A 23,824-nucleotide genomic window follows, 5' to 3' on the forward strand; every position below is an offset into this window, starting at 1 on the left:
CGGCTCTCCGATCCATTCCTACCATTGGGGAAGTTTCCCAGGGTCGATGTGGGAAGCGGATCGGCTGCCCTTTCCACGGAGGCTGGCAGCCTTTAACAAAGCTAGGTCCCAATTAGGGGCGATTTTGCAGCCTCACCAGCAATTTGCCGGCATCTGAGCAGTCCCCCGCCACATGCGGAGGCCGTCAGATCAGTAGAGACGGCCTCACTGCAGCAGGCTGGGGGGCCATTGCAGCCAGAGCCTCCAAGCCCCAATGATGGGGCTGCATGCATAAAAGGCCGTAATCAGGGTGGAGATGAACTCAGCAGAGGGATTTCCCCTCCATCATATGTTCCTACTGGCCTGGATCATTTTCATTTGATTTCTGGTGTGCTGATCAGCGAGAGCGCCTCCATGTTGAGGTGCCCTCATGATCCCTGACCTGCGTCAACAGCGCCCACCTCTCCCGGTAGGGCTGCGAAGGCTCTGATTGGTCCGGCAGCATTGTGGGCCCGCCTGCTGTACTTAATTGGATAGCAAGCAGGGAGGTGGCCGATTAAGAGGCTGTCACTGGGAAGACTGGTCTGCCGGCAAGTGCAAGCTTGGGAAGCCCATTTGGTCCCAATGTCAGGGTCCCGAAGCCTGCGGCAAAATCCAGCCCATGTCACCTCCTTCATTTTCTCTATCGCTTTCCCTCATCTCCCTCTTCTTTGTACAGTAATTCTGTCATTCTTACCATTTTCACTTTCTTTCTCCATGCTTTTCCTCAATGCTAGTCTTTCATAAATCTTTCATTCAGAGGGAAATTATTTGGTGTAAGATGTATTTAACTAAGATCAACAGTACTATGAACAGTAATGATCCCAGTGGAGAAAAACAAACCAAAAGAACCAAATTTACCGAATGACCCCAATAAAAAAAAAGGGCAAGGTTTCACTTTTATAACTAACTTTAACAATCAAACCTAAATCAACATAAATTAAACATGAATTACCAGACAAACACAGTCAAGATATTGTCAAGAAATTACACATTCACTATCAGATACAACAAAGATGGATCTCACAGATTTAGTGGGCAGTCCACTCAGCAGGTATGGCACCAAGTTATGGTCACACAGTTCTTCAAAACTCTGAAATTTCTTCAGGTAGATCTCTCCAGATCCTGTCTTCCAAGATGCAGCCAGCTATTCCCAACTGACAGCAGTTCCCTTTTAATCCTGACCTCCACAGGTACAGACTTCACCAAAAACAGGCGTACTTCTCCAGAGCCTTCTCAGTTCTGCTCATGACAGGCTTGAGGGCATGGATACACCAATATTACCTTTATCCGTGCCTCTCAGTGACAACCCTGTTCACTGTATTGCCAGGTCTGGTTAATCAGTTCCTCTAAATAACAGAAACCTCTCCTAGATCCAGTCATCATTTTCCTAAACCTGCCTGTAAAAATGCATCTTCCTGACCTCTGAGCTTAGATGGCTGTCTCCTTTTGATCTGGTTCCAACCAGTTGTCAGTTCCCCCAGAAACCTGAAGTTTGTGTTTTTAATTTCTGTTAGTACCACACTCTGTTTCAAAAAAATCTTTGCTATCAGGATCAATGCACCTAACAAAACATTCAACAAGTCATCTGTTCAGAGGATAGCTCACACATGCTCCCCAGGATCCCGCAGACTGCAGATTCCATGACAACATTAACAAGGAGTCAAGTATGTAGATAGAAAATGGGAAGTGGACTGAAGAAAATGGTAAAAGCTAAGCAGGTAGAAGCAGAGGGAAAGGAAAAATTATGGAAACAGGGATAAGAAGACATATGAGAAGAAAAACAAAACAGAAGATGGCAGGAGACAAAGATAAAGGTTCCAGATTCATTAGTATTAATAAATGCAAATTAAATCTTGTCCACTTGCAAACCATTTGATAACTTGGTACATTTTGCTTTAATATTATACTTAAGCAGGCCTGATATTTTTAAATCATGCAAACTTTTCTTGCCCTCCCCCACAAACAATGCTGTTGTAGAGTTACCAATAATGCACTGTGCATAACTAAATGATAGATATCGATGAATTAAAAACAAAATGGCTGCTAAACTGACCGAATAGTTGGCCCTATGATCTAGAATGAATCTTACAACTCACAAAAGATTCATGATCTGACACTTCCTGTATTACTCTGAATCTGTCCCACTGAGACTTATTTCTCATAGCTGGATAAAAAAAAAACTTGCATTTGCCACTCCTCAACATAGCCACCGTGTTACGACGATGTGAGAAGGGGTCTAGGGTTCCCTCTCAGCCTTTGCCTGGTTTAACTGTAACAGGGTTTGATTTTAGAAACACTGTGTTTTTAGCTCCCCCTCAGTGAATCTTTGTTCACTGCTCCAATTGTAAAGCACCACAGCCTCACAGCTCCAGCGACCCGGGTTCAATTCTGGGTACTGCCTGTGCGGAGTTTGCCAGTTCTCCCTGTGACCGCGTGGGTTTTCGCCGGGTGCTCCGGTTTCCTCCCACAGCCAAAGACTTGCAGGTTGATAGGTAAATTGGCCATTGTAAATTGCCCCTAGTGTAGGTAGGTGGTAGGGGAATATAGGGACAGGTGGGGATGTGGTAGGAATGTCGGATTAGTATAAATGGGTGGTTGATGGTTGGCACAGACTCGGTGGGCCGAAGGGCCTGTTTCAGTGCTGTATCTCTAAAAAAATAAATAAGTCAATCAATCAATCAGACAGGTTTCCTTAGATTTAAACGAGAAAGGTGGAAGTTTATTAATCTTAAACTCTAATCTGGTTAACAACTACGAATATGTGACGCGACCTAGCTAGCATGCATACACGATAAACACACATACTGATAGAGACAGTAAAAGTAGAAAAAAATAAAGGGAAAAAGTTTGAGGCAATATCGGGATTATAATTACGGACCTTTGAGTTCAATGTGGAGTCTTTGGCTGCTGGTAAATCCTGCAATTCGTTGGGGCCCAGTGCACGCTTCAACTTGTTTTGATGTCGGGGTCTTTTCTCTCTTGAGGTTTACGAGTCTTTCGTGGGTCCGGTGGCTTGTGAGAAAGTGAGAGACAGCCAGGAGAGAGGCTTCCTTGTTCCAGCTTCAGTTGCAAACTGCCGTCTTCCTTTCTGTGTGGCACAATTTCAAAAACCAAGTTGGCCAGCAGGTCAGTCATGTGACTAACTGGCTTAACCACTTCTGCATTTGTGGATTTGTTTTATCTTAGCAGTCCCTGGAATGTGCTTCCTTACACCTTCAATGTCTGGTGATCAAAATCCATTTGGGTGAATTGGAGCAGCATCTCTTAGTATGCAAATATCCTTCCAGCCCAAATGTCTGGTGATCTCTTTAACAAGTCATTTCTTAACTCCAGCAAAAGTTTAAAATTAATGCTCATCTGACGAAATTAACATGCCTCATTCTTGGCAGGTGGGGATCTGCATGAAACCTCCACACCCAGTGGAATGAAATGTGATTTTTAAAAAGAACATTTCATTAAAAAGGACTAGAGAGAAGATAAGGACAGGAGAACACACATGCATTTCTCTCATTCATTCAGAACTCTAACATTTGTTACAGCCTGTCTTTTCTGGGTAGCAGTGCTGCTTTAAACTGTCCTTTTTGGCATCCCAATAAACATGTGGGTTTTGGGGAAGTTATTTTTTCAGTTTGCACATTACCATGACTGCCTAAGGTGTCTTTGTTCTTGTTGAGGTCTGCAGCGGGTGGTGGGGGGTGCGGGGTAGATTTAATTAGCCCTAGGTTGGAGTTCTGCTCAGGGGCGACGGATTTGGGGAGCTCCACTCTGAATTCTCTTTCAGTGCTTTGATGAGTCATGAAAGGACCTGAGGGAATGGCTGGTTCCCTTTTTATCTGACTGTGGGGGAGGATGCTTTGCTAAACTTCCCTTTGTCCTCTGGGACACTCCTGCATGCAGGTATTTGTCCAGACTCTGCTGCACTCCCTTGTGGCACTTTGACTAGGTGAGGCATCACCTCCATGGTTTCTCTGCTCTCTTGGGGACTTTCTTTGTCTCTGCAGGTTCCTGTAAATGCTGTTAGCAACTCTGATGGGGTGCTTCTAGTGTCTGCATTTACATAGGAGGATGTGGGGTCAAGCTTTTCAAGTATTTTGGGGATGGCTGACTGGACAGTAGGGGTTTTCATCGGGGATTTCTCCCAGACTTCCTTTAACCTGCCCTCTTGGTCCCTTTTCCCCCATTCTTTTCTAACCTGCTGCTAGCCTTGTGCCTGCCTGCCCCCTTTTGTTCTCAGCAGGGGTCCCTTACAGATCACTAGCTCTCTGCTGGAGGGTCCTCCAAACACTGATGCAGGACTAAAGGGTGCCAATTTCACTGTAGGTTGGGGTTTCCCATCAATCTGGCACAAGTGGCAATTCCTACAGTACTCCACCACATCTTTGTGGAGTTTTGGCCAGTCAAACTGCTGTCTTATGCGGGCTTTGGTCTTTCATATACCGACATGTACAGCCACTGTAACCTCATGGGCCATTCTTAATATTTCTCTCCGGTACCTCTGTGGCACCACTAACTGGTGAACCACTGTCCACTCCTTGCACTCAGGTCTGTGAAGAGAACTCCATTTCCTCATCAGTACCTCATTCTTTAAATGGTAGCAATTAGGGACTCCCTCTGCTTCAAATTCAGACTGGGCAACCTGTGCTAACTCTCTCAATACTGGGTCAGCTCGCTGAGCCTCAGCCAGGCAAGATCCATTTAACTCATTCCCTGGGTCTTCTAACTTTCCAAAGAAAGTCTCAGATAGACAGACCTCATGGTCATCTGCCTGAAGTGCCAATGCAGTTTCCTCTGGGGGAGCTGGTTTTATCATGGCCTAATTCACTACACATGCAGGGAAACTGCAGCGGACCGTCTCCTGCCACTACCTGTTTCTCTGACCTCCTTCAGTCTCTCTTTCTCTACTGGGGAAGCTACCAGCTTCGTCCTCGTCAGATCATTACCTAGGAGCAGGTCAACCCATCCACAGGCAAACTAGGGACAATCCCTACGATCACCAGTCCCGAAACTAGATCGCACTCCAAGTGCACCCAGTGTAAAGGTACAGGCATGCACTGCCCTCCAATACCATTCACCACCATTCTGGTGTTTACTGCACTCTCTGGGGAAAAGGTCAGGCCTTTTCCCAGTAAAATAGATCTAGTGGCCCCTGTGTCCCTGAGGATTACTATGGGCTTGCTTGCCCCACTCGAGGGGTATGGGGTTATTCTCCCTTCAGACGCAAAACCCTGATAACCTTCAGGAATCCTATTAAATTTTCCTGCACTTGCAGCAGTCGACTTCCTGGGTCTGACTTTTACTGCAGTTAAAACCACAGCTTGTTCTGCTGTGCTTTCCATCATGTTCCCGTCTTCACTGAGTGGGTGTACCCTGATTAATCCTACAGGTTTTCCCTTTAATTTCCAGTAGTCAGCTCTTAAATGCCCTGCTTTATTACAATGGAAGCATACAGGTCTCCAGAGTTCACTCTTGCTCACGGCACCTTCCTTTTTGGCTGGAGTTGGGCCCACTGTGTCTCCTGCTTTCCTTTCTCTCCAAGGACTGCCTGGGCGGAGATCACCTTCCCACCCTTTGTCCTTTTCAGATTTGTGGGGGTGATTAGGAAAGGTTCTCCCCTAGGAAACCGACTTATAAATTAAAGCAAACTCATTGGCCAGAATGACCGCTTGCCGGGCTCCCTGAACTCTGCTCCTATACATGGGTCTTTGAGAGTGGGAGAAAGTTTTTAATTCCTTGTTTTTTGAGGGTTCTAAATTTTTGGTGATAGGCTTCCAGTACTAACTCATAAGCCCCGAAGATAGCATTATTTGTCAGTTCATAATTTGATGAACTCTCATCTGGCAACATGGAATAAACCTCATGGGCTTTTCCTACTCATTTGCTCTGTAACAGCAGAATCCAAGCCTCAGATGGCTACTTTAACTGCCTTGCCAGTTTTTCAAAAGGCACAACAAACACTTCCACGTCTCCCTCATTGAATTTTAGGATCGGTTGGGAGAGTTTTAACAATTTTGTACCCAGCCCTGAATTACGCTCCTCCATATTGGCCATAGGGTTACGCTGTCGCCCCCTAGTTAACTCAAAGCCACCTTAGCTCTCTTTCTTCGCATTCTTTCTGGAAGGTTCTTTCTCTTTCTCCTGTCGCTTTCTTTCTTTCTCCTGTCTCTCTCTTTCTTTCTCCTCTCTCTCTTTCTTCACATTCCTTCTGTAAGGTTCTTTGTTTCTCTCTCTCTCTTTCCTCAATTCAAGTTTCTTCTGTTCCAATTGTATCTTTGCTAGCGATACCCTGTCAGAGTCTACTTCTAACCCTGTTGATGCTTCTTCAGATTCAAGGGAAAAATAGTTGGCCACTAGCTTTAGCAGTTCAGACTTCCTAGCCTTGCCATGTACATTGATCCCACACTGCTTAGCCATTTTCCTCAACTCCTCCATAGACAGTGTTTTCAACTTATCCCAAGTTACTTCACCCTGGCTTGGGGAGCTACTAGCTTCAGTCACAGATATGTTAGTCTTCTCGCACACACAACCACAGGAAAACCTGTATTACAATCTTTTTTTTCATTGGAAACAATTTGGCTTCCCAATTTCAATTTTCTCATTTGTCTGTGGGTCAAATGCTGGAGGCTAGCCCTCAAATTTCTCTTATGACCATGTGAGAAAGGGTTCCTCTCAGCCTTTGCCTGGTTTAACCGTAACAGCGTTTAATTTTAGAAGCACCGTGTTTGAACTCCCCCTCAGTGAATCCTTGTTCACTGCTCCAATTGTAAAGCAAAGAAATCAGACAGGTTTCCTTAGATTTAGATGAGAAAGGTGGAAGTTTATTAATCTTAAACCCTAATCTGGTTAACGACTACGAATATGTGACACGACCAAGCTAGCATGCATACACGATAAACACAAATTCAGATAGAAATAGAAAAAGTAGAAAAGAATAAAGGGGAAAAGTTTGAGGCAATATCAGGATTATAATTACAGTCCTTTAAGTTCTATGTGGAGTCTTTGGTTGCCAATAAATCTTGCAATTTGTTGGGGCCCAGTGCATGCTTCAACTTGTTTCGATGTCGGGGTCTTTTCCCTCTTGAGGTTTATGTGTCTTCCGTGGGTCCGGTGGCTTCGGAGAAAGCGAGAGAGAAACAGCCAGGAGAGAGGTTTCCTTGTTCCAGCTTCAGTTGCAAACTGCCGTCTTCCTTTCTGTGTGGCACAATTTCAAAAAACAATTTGGCCAGCAGGTCAGTCATGTGACTAACTGGCTTAACCACTTCTGTGTTTGTGGATTGTATTATCTTAGCAGTCCCTGGAATGTGCTTCCTTACACCTTCGATGTCTGGTGATCAAAATCCATTTGGGTTAACTGAAGCAGGGAATAGTCCTGTCTCTCCACAAGCAGCCTCTCTTAGTATGAAAATGTCCTTCCAGCCCAAATGTCTGGTGATCTCTTTAACAAGTCATTTCCTCACTCCAGCAACAGTTTAAAATTTTAATGTTCATATGACAAAACTAATGTGCCTCATTCTTGGCAGGTGGGGGTCTGCATGACAACAGTTTGTCCCAACCAATGGAATATTAGGTAACATATAACACCTGTTAAAAATATTTCCTGAACTCAATTAATTCTAAATATATTCGTAATAAACTAAGACAGTGATCAGAAGATTTTTTTCACTTATGCACTCGCTGACTCTGAATTCTGATCCTGCCTTACAAATGCCAGAAAACTAAAGGTTTAAAAAGAGATCCTTGAAAAGCATGTTGCATGTTCCTAAAATCTACTTCAATTGAAAAACTTGAGAGTATCTTCATTTTTTTAAAGTAAGCAGATATCATTAACCTCTACCAAGACTTCAGTAAAATAAAATCTGCAATAATTGTCGGATACTGCTGCTTTATGTACAAAATGAAAATACTCACAAGGAATGAAAATTGTCTGAATGATAAGAGTTTAAAATACTGCAGTGTAGAAAGCTTCCTGTTAATATTAAAAGAAAGGATGCTGTGAAATGTTTTCTTTCTACCTCAGGTATATCAATACTGTCACTAATCAGTTTAAACTATGCCCTTTTATGTTCCTTCATTCTCTTTTAGCTTTTTATACAATGCTTTGATGAAACAAGAGCAGGTTTGACCAGACTTCACTAAAACTGGAAAACACTTGAAGAACTGAAGCCAATTCTGTATATTTAAAATTCATATGCTTATATATGCCTTTCTTCTGCACTTGAACATTTTACAATATTCCTTACTGCTGTCTACACCAACATACATCAAGACCATTTGTCCAAAGGTTTCTTGCTCATAAATATACAAAGGTGCCTTAAACATACTACTTCACAGTTCAGCCATATGCAGAGCTGTAGCTTCATTTTTTGATCAATCTGCAATTTATAAACGATTGACTGATAAAAGAAATGTAACCATTCCACTACAGTGAGTACAGGTTATTTCATATAAATTATGGTAACATGTTTTAAAGGTTTTACCTTCACTTAGGGGCTTATTTTGTTTGTGTAAAGTTAAAGAACAATTGTTTTACTAAACTGTCAACATAAACCTTTGGGTTTAGTGGAAGAATTTGTTTAATTTTGTTCAGAGGAAAATATACCCCTTAGTATGCTTAAAAATCAAACCATTTGCAATGCTCAATAACTTTTCTTCAATTTAAATTATCCTACCGAAACCTGAATTATGCTGACAATACTTTTAAAAGCAGAAAATGATACTATTATAGTTGAATGTACATTAACATAAAATGGACTGGGATGCAATTATTTAAAGCTCCCAGTTTGCTCACATTTATATCGGCTCATTTATTAATCATTTTGTTATGGATTGTGAAAAAGGTAAGGTAAGTGATTTTCTTTATAGAGTATGTTACATCTCCCAGTGCTAATTTAACTCCCCCTAAACACACATATTCAGCCATATGGCATATGCCTTTTTGATACAATTTTATGTGTTAATCTGTATTACTATATTTTCAGTTCATTAACTGAAAGGATGCATGAACCAAAACCTATTTAGCCAATGAGTTGTTGCAGCTTAAACTACCAAAGAGGTCACACAAAGGGTACTTCAATGCTTTAAGATATATAATTACAGTAAGATACTAAAAGGAAAAAAAGGAACATTTTGACAGAAAAGAATAGTTAAAGATTTCTGTCATCAAAGTTAAGAAGATCACTAATTTACATTGAGTTATTTTAGTATTTTTAATTTTAGAGTCTTTTGTGCTCACAGATGGGATGCCAGCTATGAGAAAAGGACCCTTTTTAAAACTTTTGTTTTTGTTTTTAGCAGCAGTACGAAATATTCCAAGGTCAGCCTTAGTGTAGGTTAGAGGAAAGTAATGTTCCTTCTGTCCTAGTCTAGCAATCTGCTGCAGTGTTATTCTATGAATTTGCTCTCACTAGGAGCTTGTTAAGATTATCTAAACCTATTTTAGAACCTTTAGATACATAGAAAAAGGAACCTAGTTGTTAGAAGCAAAAGTACAATATGTTATTCCACCCAATACTACTATTATTTCACTGAACATTTTATGATAAAACCAAGAAAAAAAATGAAGTAAGGATATCTCAGTGGGTATACCACTCTATCTGCAGGTTCTGGAGGAAGAAGAGAAGGATCAGAGAAGCATGCAAAGCAGGTGTGTTTACACCGGAGGTACTCAAGATGGAGCCACCCTTACATTGTCCATACACAGGTCAAGGCAATCATATCTGGACATACCTGAACAGATCGACATGTGGAGACGATATGATTCATGAGGGAGGCTATAACAGAACCGTACAGTCTCTGAAGTCGTACCTTGAAACCACTTTGAGAACAGGGAGGGCTGTGTCAAGACTGTGAAGTTGACTGCTGTCTTGAATTTTTTGCCATTGTTTTTTCCCAAGACATAGCATGAGATATCTGTCAAATCTCACAAATAGTACAATGGCATTACAGAGGTGATAGACAAGCTGTTCTCGCTAATCAAATGTTACGACCAGGTGAAAAAGAGGTCTAGGGTTCCCTTTCAGTCTTCACCTAATCTTACTGTAACAGGGTTTTATTTTTAAACACCCCGTGTTTTCAGTTCCCCTTGGTGAATCCTTGTTCACCGCTTTCCAATTATAAGGCAAATAAACCAGCACGAACAGGCTTTCTTAGGTTTAAAGAAGAAAAGTTTAAATTTATTAAAATTAAACTTAAACTCTAATTCAGTTAATGCCTACGGATACACAACATGCCCATGCTAGCATGCATACACAATACACATATACAAGAGACAGAAAAGAGCAGAAGAAAAATAAAGTCGATAAGTTTGAGGCAATATCTGAAGAGTTGTTGTTACGGTTCTTTGAGCTCACTGTAAAATTCTTGATTGTAGGTAGATCTTGCTTTTCGTTGGGGCCCAGTATTCTTCTTAAACCTTGTTCACTGTAGGAGACTTTTCTCTCTTGGGGTTCATGTGTCTTCAGTGGATTCAGAGGCTGGTGAGAAAGAGATGGGAGCAGACAGGAGAGAGATCTTCTCAGTCCAGGAGCAAACCGCTTTCTGCCCAAACTGTTTGTACAAATTCAAAAAACTCAGGTTGCCCAGCAGCTTAGTCATGTAACTAGCTGGTTTGACCATGTCCGTTTGTGTATTTGGCCACCTTAGCAGTCAACCTGTAATGCGAGCTCCCCCACCTTCAACGTCTGGTGATCAAAAATCCATTGTGGGTTGAATGTCAGGGAATGGCTGCTTTGTGCTTCCAAACACCATCTGTTAATATGCAAATGTCTTTTCCAGCCACGGCTGATCTATTTAACAAGTCCTCCCCTCACTCCAGTAACAGTTTAAAATCAATGTTCATGACAACATTAATGTGCCTCATTTTTGGCAGATGGGGGCCTAGCATGACACAAGCATGCCATTAATTTCCCTGTGGAAACCAGTTAACAAGTACTGGAGGTACACATGGTGCCCAAAAATCAGCAATCCCACTGCTATTATGACAGAACTGCATAAATGGCTTCTATAAAAGAATCACGAGGAAATTATGACAAAATTCTTATTATTCTATGATATTGGTAATTCCACCAGAATCTTCCTGTAATTCTGGATCCCAACATCAGTTAGAAATCCCCAGCTGCCTCAAGGCTGGCCATCTCAGAGGGAAATGCTTCTCTAAGCTGGCAGTTCTCACTTTGCTGATCCATAAAGGATGTAGCATACTGCAGAAAGTAAGAGCCAGGCCTCACTGGAGGGATGGGGAAGAGTGGGGGGTGGGGTTGGGGTGTTCAGTCTGGTATACTGGTCAGGACCATATCATCAACGTTAGGCTGACTGGCCTGTAGTTGCTGGGTTCATCCCTTTTCCCTTTTATACCCAAGAGAATATGTAAGGCAAGACCCGAAACTTGTAAACATTCATAGCAGTTACCTGGTATACTGAGTTACATGACCAAAGAAGGTGATTCAAAAGAGTTACAATAAAATTATCAGGAACAACGGGCTGAATCGTAACTCCCAAAATCGGGTGGGTTGGGTTTGGGTTAAAAATGTAACAATTTAAAACCGATCCCTAACCCACCTCCCACCTGTCCACGGCCAGGTTTAATGAAGGACCGACAAGTGCGGGCAACCAACCCACTTCCAGGAGATGGGCTGGACATTTACATATTTTAATGAGGCTGACAGTCTTTGATTTAACCTGCTTTGCAGGTTTAACTGTGGCTGGCTGGGTTTCCCAGGCCTCGGGAAACCTGACAACAACATCAACAAATTGTGGGCTGGATTTTACCAATCCCCCCAACATTGGGTTTCGTGGCGGGGGGGCTGGAAAATGCCTCTGGGAGAGGGCCCCCATGCACCCGACGCCAGGAGGGCCCGGCCCAATATTATCGGCAGCGAGGCTCATGGCAGTGTCCCCCCCCCCCCACCCCCTTCCTACCTTGCTGGCAATGCACCCCAATTTGAATATCTAAATAAATTAAAATGATTGATTTAATTAAGTTCATGTCGCCGCCTAATGTCCTGCTGCAATCTTTGGCCTGGCGACTTCAGATCCTAGACCGGGGAAACGGGGTGCAACACTGGTGGTGAGCGGGGGGAGAGATACGTTTTTCAGTGCCGGAGGGGGGGGGAAATGGGGTCAAATTAACGTCATCGGTGTTGGGGATGGTGGGAAGGGTTGTAATTGAAAGTTTGTGCAGTTGAGATGTTTGGGGGGGAAGGTCAGATGGTAAAGGTGTGTTTTGGGGAATGGGCAAATAATTAATTTAACTGTTATTGAAGATGTGGGAGAGGGGCAAATGAGATGTATTTATTCATTTTAATGTTATTTACCTTTAAATATGTAAATTAGCTGGTAGGGCTGACAACACTTTAAAAATGGCATCAGTGCCTGTGTACAGGCAGCTGACACCATTGCGGGCGACAGACAGCCCACCCTCTCCACGTGATCGGCGGGGGGGCAGCTGCCCTGGGGATGCAAATGAGCCGCCGCACAGAAGTTTGTGGCGGCTCCATGGCGTGCGGCCTGCGCGATAGGCCGCTGTTTTTCTCATCTTGCTGCCGATTTCCGTGGTGAGATTCTAAAATCCAGCCCTATATTTATATACTGCCTTCAATGTAATAAGATGTCCCAAGGCTCTTAGGAGCATTATAAAACAGAATGGAACACCGAGCCACATAAGGAGATATTACATCAGATGACCAAAAGCTTGATCAAAAGAGGTAGGTTTTAAGGAGTGTCTTAATGTGAGAAAGCGAGGTGGAGAGGCGGAAAGGTGTAGTAAAGGTACTCCAGAGCTTAAAGCCTAGGCACCAATGGTGGAGCGATTAAAATCAGGGATACGCAAGAGACTGGAATTGGTGGAGTGCATATATCTCGGAGAGTTTGTGGGGCTGGAGGAGGTTACAGAAATAGGGAGGAGTGAGGCCATGGAGGGATTTGAAAACAAGGATGAGAATTTTAAAATCAAGATGTTGCTTGACCAGGGGCCATGTAGGTCAGCTAGCACAGGGGTAATAGGTAAACGGCACTTGGTGCAGGTTAAGACATGGAAAGCAGAGTTTTGGTTGACTTCAAGTTTATGGAGGGTAGAATGTGGGAGACCAGCTGGGAGTACTTTGGAATAGCCAAGTCCACAAGTAAAAAAGGAATGAATGACAGTTGAAGGGTGATGAGTACAGCTTCAGGAGAAGGTAACTGCTTCTGACTGGCCCCCAAGCTCCCCTACACATTCCCCATTAGACTATTCCACCCCATATACAAATGTCCTGGGTTGGAGATCAGACTGCCTCACCATGGTGTTGGGGTTGCACCTCCCACGGCGAACACAACATTCCCCAACCACCACCCGCACACCGCCCCCCTATCCCCCCTTGTGGGGGATCAGTCCCCTCCCCTCACATCCCCACTAGCAGCAGAAAATAACTTATCTGCGGTTTTCTTTTATGGGATATGAGTGTCGCTGGCAATGCCAGCATTTGTTGCCCATCTCTAATTACCCTTGAAAAGGTGGTGGTGAGCCGCTTTCTTGAACCACTGCAGTCCATGTGGTGCAGGAAGGGAGTTCCAGGATTTTGACCCAGTGAATTAAACTGAGCATTGATGAGCAGGTTATTGTTGAGTAATTGATGCTTGATAGCACTGTCAATGACACCTTCCATCACTTTGCTAATGATTGAGAGTAGCCTGATGGGGCGGTAATTGGCTGGATTGGATTTGTCCTGCTTTTTGTGGACAGGACATTCCTGGGAAATTTTTCACATTAGGGAGATGCCAGTGCTGTAGCTGTACTGGAACAGCTTGCCTAGATTTGCAGCTGGTTCTAGAGCATGTTTTTAGTACTAGGATGTTGTTCAGGCCCATAGCCTTTGCTATATCCAGTGTCTTCAGGCATTTCTTGATATCACGTGGACTGAATCGAATTGGTCGAAGACTGGCACCTGTGATGCTGGGGACCTCAGGAGGAGGCCAAGATGGGTCATCCACTCGGCACTTCTGGCTGAAGATGGATGCAGCCTGCTGAGGAATCGTCCCTCCCAACTGAAAGCCAAGTCTGTCATCAAGCTGACTTCCAGGAGGGGAATCTGTCAAAGCAAAATGACACACACTGTGGAGTCAGAACTCCACAGTAATAAATCTGACTGGGGTTTCTAGACAGAAACGTTGCACCCGGCCACCTCCTCCCAACTACGCAGCTCACCCTATCAAGATTTAGCCCAATGAGATTTAAAATATGCCCAAATTAAAAGAAGTCATGTTGGAGATTGTGGGATTGGTGACCAAAGAGAAAGCAACAAACAGTTTCAGATAAAAGAGCATACGTTTCAGTTAGAACTTGAGTGATGTAGGATGGGAGAGAGAGGATATTATGAATTTTAGGCCAATGAGATAGGAAACAGTGTCAGCATAAGGCCAAAGAGAAGGAGAAAGAGCATCAGTGCTCTTGAACTGACACAGAAACATGCATTGGCAGCAAGTCCAATAGCAGAGTCACAGAACTCAAGGTAACCATTTTGTTAAATCAAATCTTATTCCAAGTATTACAGCGGATGATGATACTGAAAGTTTGATTTTGGCATTTGAGTTATAAAGAAAGAAAGTACTTGCATTTATACGGCACCTTTCACTGCCTCAGAATAGCCCAAAGCACTTTACAGCTAATGAAGTACTTTTGAAGTGCAGTCATCATGTGAAAAGTCAGACAAACAGCAATGAGATGATGACCAGAAAATCTGTTTTACTGATGTTGGTTGTAGGAGATGCAGGTGGCCAACTACATCTGAAGGCTCAGGGAGAGACAGGCACATCGAAAAGCAAATTTGGAAAGGCAAAATCCAGGGAGAGTGTGTTCACTTGCATGGGATTTTCAGGAAACAAATCTGTGCCACACCTCACATAGGATGAATTTGCCCTATATTTCCTTCCTGCTCAATAGGGAGACATAAGAAAGCATATGGTATACCACCCATATGGAGACAGGACACACTGTCCATTAGGTGCAGTTGGCTCGCTTGAGTAGCGGATAGACAAGTGGACATAGCCTGTATCAGAACATAGGAACAGCACTTAGCTACTGCCCCAAGACTAGAAAAGGGGTGCACAATGACCCACCTGTGGGGTCCACACAGGTAAGTCAATGCCCAGCGAACAAAACAGGTAAAAAGAGGCTGCATAATACATGGAGCTGTAGTTGTTGCATGAGGTCAGAGGCATCAGGCACACAGGTTCCGCATCACTTAGACAGATGTCCATTAAATCTGTGGATTCCTGGGGTCCGGGAGAATTGGCAGATGTGGTGGTATGCTGAGTGAAGCATGTGAGTGAACTGTGGGTGAGGAAATATGTAATGCCTTGGAATTTATTTGATAATTTTTCCACAGAAAGGATTTGGAAAAAAACAAGAGTTACTTTTAAATGCTGCGTTTTGAAGCTATATGTATTTAGCGAGTTTAAAAAGGGCACTGAGATCAAAGGTTTTTAAAATGCTAAAAAAAAATTGATAGCTTGTCTTGGTAATCAAACAGCAGCTGTCTCCCATTGTTTTGGGAAGTATTGGGTTCCAGATGCTTGGCCAGGGATATCTGGCAGGCCTACACTTCTGGCTGTGAATACGAGGTGATAAAAATAGAAACAGATTTTGAACAAGAGCCACAAGAGCAAGCTTTTGTCAGGCTCACAGAGAAATAATTTGCCTTTATATAGCAACTTTCACATCCTCAGGACATTCCAAAGCACTTCATATCTAATGAAATACTTTTGAAGTGCAGTCACTGTTGTATGTCCACAAATGTAGCAGACAATTTACACACAGCAAGGTCCTACATAACAGCAACAAGATAAATCACCAGATAATTTGTTTTGGTGCTGTTAGTTAAAGGATTGAAGGTTAAAGGTTGGCTAGGAGAATTCCCTTTCCTTTTTCCAATAGTGAAAGGAGTTCTCCTGAATCTATCTGAGAGGGCAGACCAATTTGTGCTAAAACATCTCATCTGAAAAGCTAGCACATTCAATACTTCAGCACTGACTCACTACTACATTGAAATGTCAGCTTGGATTACATGCTCAAGTTTTTCAAGTGGGTGTTGAACCCACAACCTTCGAACGCATAGATGAGAGTGCTGCAATTGAGCCGAGACTGACACCTAGAAGAGAAATGCAGGAGGGTAGTTAGGAGTTATTTTATTTAAATCAATCAAAGCAGTGATGTAGGAAGGAAAAGCATATTTCTTATTTTTTGCATTATGTTGTACTGATTGAATTAAATTACTCCAAATCATAACCGGACATCCACTTACTATGAAGTAAAGTACCTTAATTCTTCTTATCTGGCCTTGTTACACCAGGTGTTTTCTGAGCCTGCCTCCAAAAAGTTTGGAAAGGATACCTAAGGCAAGACCCTAAACTTGTAACAGTGACTTAAAATTCCTGTACATTTCTTTTGGGGTATGACATCAGTATTCTTTTCATAGGCATCTTTTAATGGTTGCTGATTTTTTCTAAGTGAAGTGTATACAATGTGTTATATTTCATTTCTAATTGATTAATTGCATTACGAAGCTAGTACAATTTATGCAGGGGAACAGCTGTAATCTTACAAACTGCTAGAAAGAAATGCATTTTTACAAATACTTACCCCCAGGCGGCATCTTTATTGCTGCGAGATCACTTATCACATATCCTTGACTATTGGAGGCATTCACTTGCACAGTATAGTTGGAATAGGGGAGAAGTCCTCTTACAGTTGCCCATATATCAGCTTCTGCACTTTCGTATAACCTCTGGGTTAGATGCCTGATTGAATAATTATTTTTATCTGTAAAAGAGGTAAAAGATGTAGCCTTAAACACAGTGGAAGGTTTTGTCTTTCAAAGATGACTATGTAGACATACAATTGGGGAGTGGGATTAACTTACTTTAAAACAAATAAAAACCTGAACAGAGCTGGGACAAATTTCCTTGCGGAGCAATTTGCTAGTGGTATTGGGGAGATTTAAACTAACTTGACAGGGGTGTGGGAACCAACAGAAAATGTCAGAGAGAAATACCAAGGTGCACAGATACTGGCAGAGTTAGACAGCACTAGAGTAGAGAATAGTAAGTTATTAGGTGGGGGTCAGAGTAAGGGAGAAAGTAATAAAGTCTAAATCAGGGTTAGTGTGCATGTATGTGAATGCATGGAGTGTTGTTAATAAAATTGGTGAGTTACTGGCGCAGATTGATATGTGGAAATATGATGTTGTGGCTATAACAGAGACCTGACTCAAAGAAGGGCAAAACTGGGTATTAAATATTCTTGGATACAAGGTGTTCAGGAAAGATAGGAAAGGGAAAAAAGGGGGAGGGGTGGCGGTACTGATTAAGGAGAGCATTGCAGTGCTAGAGAAAAAGAATGTCACAGAGGGGTCGAGGACAGAATCTATTTGGCTAGAGCTAAGGAACAAAAATGGTACAGTTCCATTGCTTGGTGCTGTCTATAGGCCACCAACTAGTGGTAAGGATGTAGAGGAACAAATTTGCAAGGAAATTATAGAAAGATGCAAAATTATAGGGTAGTTATAATGGGGGACATTAATTATCCAAACATAGGCTGGGATAGTAGTAGTGTAAATGGCAGTGAGGGGTAAGAGTTCCTAGAGTGTGTTCAGGAAAATTTTCTACAACAGTATGCTTCTAGTCCAATTAGAAAAGAGGCACTGCTCGACCTGGTTCTTGGGAATGAGGTGGGCCAAGTGGATCAAGTGTCAGGAGGAGAACATTGATGGGAAAGTGATCATTGTATCATAAGTTTTAGGCTGACTGTGGAAAAGGATAAAGAAAATCCAGAGTAAAAATAACTAACTGGGGGAAAAACCAACTTCAATGGGCTAAGAACGGATCTGGGAAGAATAAATTGTATTTAGAGGTTGGCAGGAAAAACGGCAGCTGAACAATGGGCTACCTTCAAAGAAGAGATAGTTTGCGCACAGTCAAGGTACGTTCCTTCGAAGGGGAAAGGTAGGGTAAACAAATCCAGAGCTCCCTGGATGACAAAAGAGATAGAGATTAAGATAAAGAAGTAAAGGTATGCTTATGACAGCTGCCAGGTAGAGAATACTATTGAGAACCAGGCTGAATATAGAAGGTTCAGAGGGGAAGTGAAAAAGCAAATAAGAGAAGCAAAGAAAGAGTATGAACAGAGACTGGCAGCTAACATAAAGGGGAATCCTAAAGTTTTCTATAGACATATAAATAGTAAAAGGGTGGTAAAAGAAGGCGTGGGGCCGATTAGGGACCAACAAGGGGATTTGCGCATGGAGGCAGAGGACATAGCTGAGGTATTAAATTAATACTTTGCATTGGTCTTTAGCAAGGAAGAAGGTGCAACCCAGGCAATGGTGAAAGAAGAGGTAATTCAGATACTAGAAGGGTTTAGAATTGATAAGGAGGAGGTGTTGGATAGGCTGTCTGTACTTAAAGTGGATAAGACACCAGGACTGGATGAGATGCATCCAAGGATACTGAGGGAAGGGAGAGTGGAAATTGCAGAGGCACTGGCCATAATTTTTCAGTCTTCCTTAGACTAGGGGGTGGTGTCAGAGGTTTGGAGAATTGCAAACATTACATCCTTGTTCAAAAAAGGGTGCAAAAATAAGCCCAGCAACTACAGGCCAGTCAATTTAACTTCGGTGGTGGAGAAACTTCTCGAAAGATTAATTCGGGACAAAATTAATTGTCCCATGGACAAATGTGGGTTAATTAAAGAAAGGCAGCATGGATTTCTAAGGGAAAACCATGTTTAACTAACTTGGATTCTTTTGAAAAGGTAACAGAGAGGATTGATGAGGGTAATGCAGTCGATGTGGTATACATGGACTACCAAAGGGCAAATGATACAGTGCCACACAACAGACTTGTGAGCAAAGTTATAGCTCATGGAATAAACAGGACAGTAGCAACATAGATACGGAATCGGCTGAGTGACAGAAACAAAGAGTAGTGGTTCATGGATGCTTTTCGGGGGAGGAAAGTTTGTAGTGAAGTTCCCCAGGGGTCAGTATTGGAACCATTGCTTTTCCTGATATATAAATGACCTAGACCTTGGTGTACAGTTTGCTGATGATACGAAACTTGGAAGCATGGAGGATAGTGCAGAATCCAAAAGGACATGGAAAAGTTGGTGGAATGGGCAGACAGGTGGCAGATGAAGTTCAATGCAGAGAAATGTGAAGTGATTCATTTTGGTAGGAAGAACATGGAGAGGCAATATAAAATAAAGGGTACAATTCTAAACTGGGTACACGAGTGGAGGGACCTGGATGTATACGTGCATAAGTCATTGAAGGTGGCAGGACAGGTTGAGAGAGTGGTTAATAAAGCATGCAGTACCCTGGGCTTTATTAATAGGGGCATAGAGTACAAGAACAAGGAAGTTATGTTGAATTTGTATCAGACACTAGTTCAGTCTCAGCTGGAGTATTGCGTCCAGTTCTGGACACCGCACTTTAGGAAGGATGTGAAGGCATTAGAGTATGAATGTTAGCTTAATATTTCAGGTAGAACCTTCCATCATTCTCTATATTTGGATGAGCAAAAGCTCCTAAAACATTGATCCATCTTTATCTGATGCTGATTAAAAAACTGTGCACTTCTAGCATTTTCTGTTTTAATGTCAGATTTCCTTTATAGCTCAAGGTCATGCTCCCGCCAACAGTAGAGAAAACAAGTACTATATTACTTGAGCACTGTAATATAATGTATTCACATTTTTGATATTTAACAGACTAGGTACCTTCCAAATTTATAAGTACATAATAAGGCAGAATGCTGGATATAGCAGAAATAAGATTCCTAATTAGCCACAAGATGTCTTCAGTTGTAGGCCTAGACTTTTGGTTGTGCTGGCAGCGATGCATGAAGCATTCATTGAATGGGTAAGTTTGAGACATAACCAAAATTGGTCTTCAGGCCTCACTTAAATAAGACTAACGAACTGCAGAAACTTGTTGGGTGTAACCAGGCAGCTGGACAGCGTTTAAGGGAGGTGTCAATACAGTGATTGGAAGGGGAGGGAGGTGATCAGGAGGGGGCAAATGGTGGCCGGCAGCAACCCATATTTTTATTATGGAGATGAGGTCATTGGTTCCAGCATGGGATTCTCCACTGGCTATAAATATACTACTGTCCAGTTTGGAGAAAGTGATTCACACAGCACACATTTCAGTTAACATGTATAAAAATAAACTAGAATACAAGATATATTATAAAAAGAATGCTCACATTTCTTTGACAATAATGCATAAAAAATTATCTATGAGCCTGTCCAGTGCACTGCAAATTACACAGCTTCCAGTTACCAGATACTTCCAAACCTTGCAAAGAATATTATCTGCACGCACAACAAAGTTAGTGCAACAAAAAATAAATGTAATGCAATTCTGTTTAACTGCTTGCTAATTCTTTTTGCTGTGTTTCCTCCCTGGTATTGGTGCACAATATGTGAGATCTTACACCTAACTATGTGTTTCTCCACATTCTATCTGAGTTGCAGGAGTGCATGAAGTGGCTGACAGCTCGAGTAGTAAAGGAATCTCTAGACTGTTATCTCATGGCAACTAAATCCCAAGATGGACCAGCTGCACTTCTTATGCAGAAGCATGAGTAATCTTGCCCTGCATCTTTTTGGCCACATGTGTAGAGGTCGAGGGTGGGGGCGTGGTGGGGGGAGGCTGACGGGTATGCATGCGTTGCTATCCTGACAGACAGCACACTTATCTGAGCACATTCCAGACATATGACATTACTGGGCACTGACTGTGCTAGCCAGTGAGCTTGAAAGGGATAAGGTGACTGATGGCATTTGCTCTGAATTGCTGGCAGAGCCAAATGCATTGGCTGTGGCTAATGTTTCCCTTACATGGCTAGATGAAGAAAAGGCAGACAGATCAAAAGAGCAACATATAAGTTTCATGGTATAATTAATTGCCAAATTAATTGGAAAATGGGGTCTGAGATGCACGCGCAGACTTCTGATAGTATCATGCATACTTCCTATATTGTTAGAGGGCTTTGTGCATGTGCACACCTAGCGACTGCCGGCAGCTTGCGGAGCAGGCAGATTATGACATCAATCAGTGTGCAATGCTGCTTTGATACCAGCACTGCCATTTTCAAACTCCACATTCCAGCCAATGCCCATCTTAGTCTTGCATAGCTGAAGATGACAATGGAACAAAGGGTCCCCCCCCCCCCTCCCCCTCCCCCACCAGTACTCTTTTAAAGCATTGTGAACTATTTACAGGTTAGTTGCTGGATTATTTGTCCTGGCTACTGATGAAATTGTGCATGTTTTTTGAAGCTTTCCTATACTTGGCTAAAGGTTGAATATGTAATGGGAGTGGTTTGGTTGATGCTGAAGTAAATTTCTGTTCATTTAAAAGCTTGTGCTGGAACAAGTTGTTTCCAGACATGGGTAGCCTGTTAGGGTTTCCTGGAGGAATTGAGTATGACTGGGAGAATTAAGAGAGACCACACAGAACAGGACAAGCTTCTAGAAGAGGAAGGAGAACGCGAGGAAGAAATGCTCTTAGCAGGAGGCCACATTTGCCTAGGACTTCAGAGAGCAATTCTCTTATCTGAACTTCAGAGAAGACCAATGTTTTCACTTCACAAAGAGGCTGTGACTGAAATCTCCCAACTGCTGCAGCCACAACTGCAAACTCAAAGCAGGGCAAGGACTGCATTTCCTCTGCTATGTCACAATGTTTATGCTTCTGGCTCTTTCTAGGCTGTTGTTGGAAATATGTCAAACATCTCACAATTTGCTGAGGCTCTCTATAAACACTGATACAATTTAATGTAATTCCCTCTTGCTAGAGATAAGCAAGCGGAGAGAGCACAAGGGTTTACACAGATTTTGGACTTTTCCATGCCATTAGGCTAACCATGCACACACATTGCTTTGCATGCACCTTATGTGAACTCAACCACTTTCTGAACTAAAAGGGATTCCATTCCCTCAATGTCCAGCTGGTGAGCGACCATAGGCTGCTCATCATGCAAATGAATGCCCATTATTCTGGCAGCAGTCATGATTACTTCTTTCTATGGCAGTCCTCTGTGCCATCTCTATTTGGTTGTATTTGATGACAAGTCAAAAGGTGGCTATTGGGCAACAAGTGTTATCTATTCATGACATGGTTCACGACTCTGGTCCAGAACCCAGGCACAAATACACAGCAGGTCTACAATGAGACCCATGCTGCCACAAGGCACATATGGAGCACATTATTGGCATTCTCGGGCAACACTTTCGCTGCCTGGACTGGTCTAGAGGAGCCATAGAGTATTTAGCTGAATAGGTATCAAGATATGTGGTAGTATGCTGCATGCTGCACAAGCTTGCCAGTATGAGGGAACAGCCATTGCTACCATCTCAGGCGAAAAGCTGAGGAGCAGGAGCATGAGGAAGAGGAGGAGGAAGAAGAACTGCAACCGAAAGTGGAGGAACACAAAAAGGAAGGGAGTCTAAAACATAGGCAGCCCCTTTCTGCCCAGGTTTTACGTGATCAAATAATACATGAGCGATATCAATAACTTCAACCACACTTCTTATTCACCAACTCTCCCACATTCCTCATCTTTCCTTTATCACTGACCATCATATTGTCCTTTTTGTGACAACACAAAATTTTAAAACCCACCAGAAAATGCATAATTTAATTGAATTTTATAAATTCAATCATTACATAAAATTAACAAAAATAAACCAATCATCCTTGTGCATTCCATCAGTGCTTGTCACCCGTTTGCCTTTGCCTCTCCTAGTGCTGCAGTGAGGTGCTTCCTCTGTGGCTTCAGCATGGGTGATGGAAGGTTGCTGACCTTCAATTGAGAAGACTGCAGATGGCTCTGGAGGATGACCTCAAGCAGCTTTGGGCCTAAAGGGCCTGGCTTCAGACTGCACCATCTTGTCCTGGGCTGCAGCAGTCCAGCCTGGTTGGCTGACAGACAACAGCAACAGGACTGTCTGAATGGCAGCAGTGGGATCAAGAAAGTTGCCATCCTAAGAAAGAACAGTAGGCTTGTGCTCCATGGAGCCACTACCACTCTCTTGGGGTGGGCGGGGCACAACAGCAATCCTACTGATCTGTTGGCACAAAAGCTTGATGAACAAGTGTGATGCCCTAGGAGTCCCTTTGAACAACAGCATCTAGAACCATGATGGCAGCAGTCTGAGCTTCCACGACAGTACTCAGACCTTTGATGGAAGTTGTTTGTGCTGCAATGGAAGCTGTGATATCATCCATCAGAAGCTGCATCATGGTGGGTTCCATAGCTGTGCTGATGCTGGTGACCACCTGTTCCATGTTGGAAAGTATGGGCTCCAAGCTCTGCACCAAGTTTGTGCCAGACTCCTCCATGCTCCTTAACATTGTGCGCAGGCTTTCTGGAAGACTTTCCAATGCATCAAGCATTTTGTTATGAACACACATCAGCATGCTTCTGTAGCCTGGACTATTGAAGTTCTTATCTTTCTCCCCTGCAGCAAAACTAGTGTGTGATCCCCTCCTGCACTATCCTTTCCCATTGCCCTGGTTCCTGTGCACTTGTGCCTAGTGTCTCACCATGTATAGATCCCTCTTCTATCCTAGCTCCCAAAATACACATGGTGTCAGTCTCTGAACTGATGACTGCAAGTGTATGATCAAGTGACAATGTCTCTTTATCTTCATTGCCTTTAGTTCTTTACTGGGAAAGTTCAAGATCTTGGGTAACTGAAATAAAAAAGGGACAAGATTGGGTTGTGGTGAAGGGAGAGAAGAATATAAGAAGTGAATGCTTACACCAA

The 23,824-nt window shown here is 42.8% G+C and overlaps 1 protein-coding gene across 1 annotated transcript in view; it reads right to left on the minus strand.

Moving 5' to 3' along the window:
* ush2a (Usher syndrome 2A (autosomal recessive, mild)) overlaps positions 1-23,824 on the minus strand; it is a 1,262,450-nt gene that overhangs the window by 514,691 nt on the left and 723,935 nt on the right. Inside the window, exon 39 of the mRNA XM_068045693.1 lies at positions 16,631-16,810. Coding sequence (XP_067901794.1) covers positions 16,631-16,810 — 180 coding nt within the window. The remainder of the gene's footprint in view (positions 1-16,630; positions 16,811-23,824) is intronic.

Source organism: Heterodontus francisci, chromosome 13 (assembly GCF_036365525.1).
Source record: "Heterodontus francisci isolate sHetFra1 chromosome 13, sHetFra1.hap1, whole genome shotgun sequence".
In the NCBI taxonomy this organism is placed as follows: Eukaryota; Metazoa; Chordata; class Chondrichthyes; order Heterodontiformes; family Heterodontidae; genus Heterodontus; species Heterodontus francisci.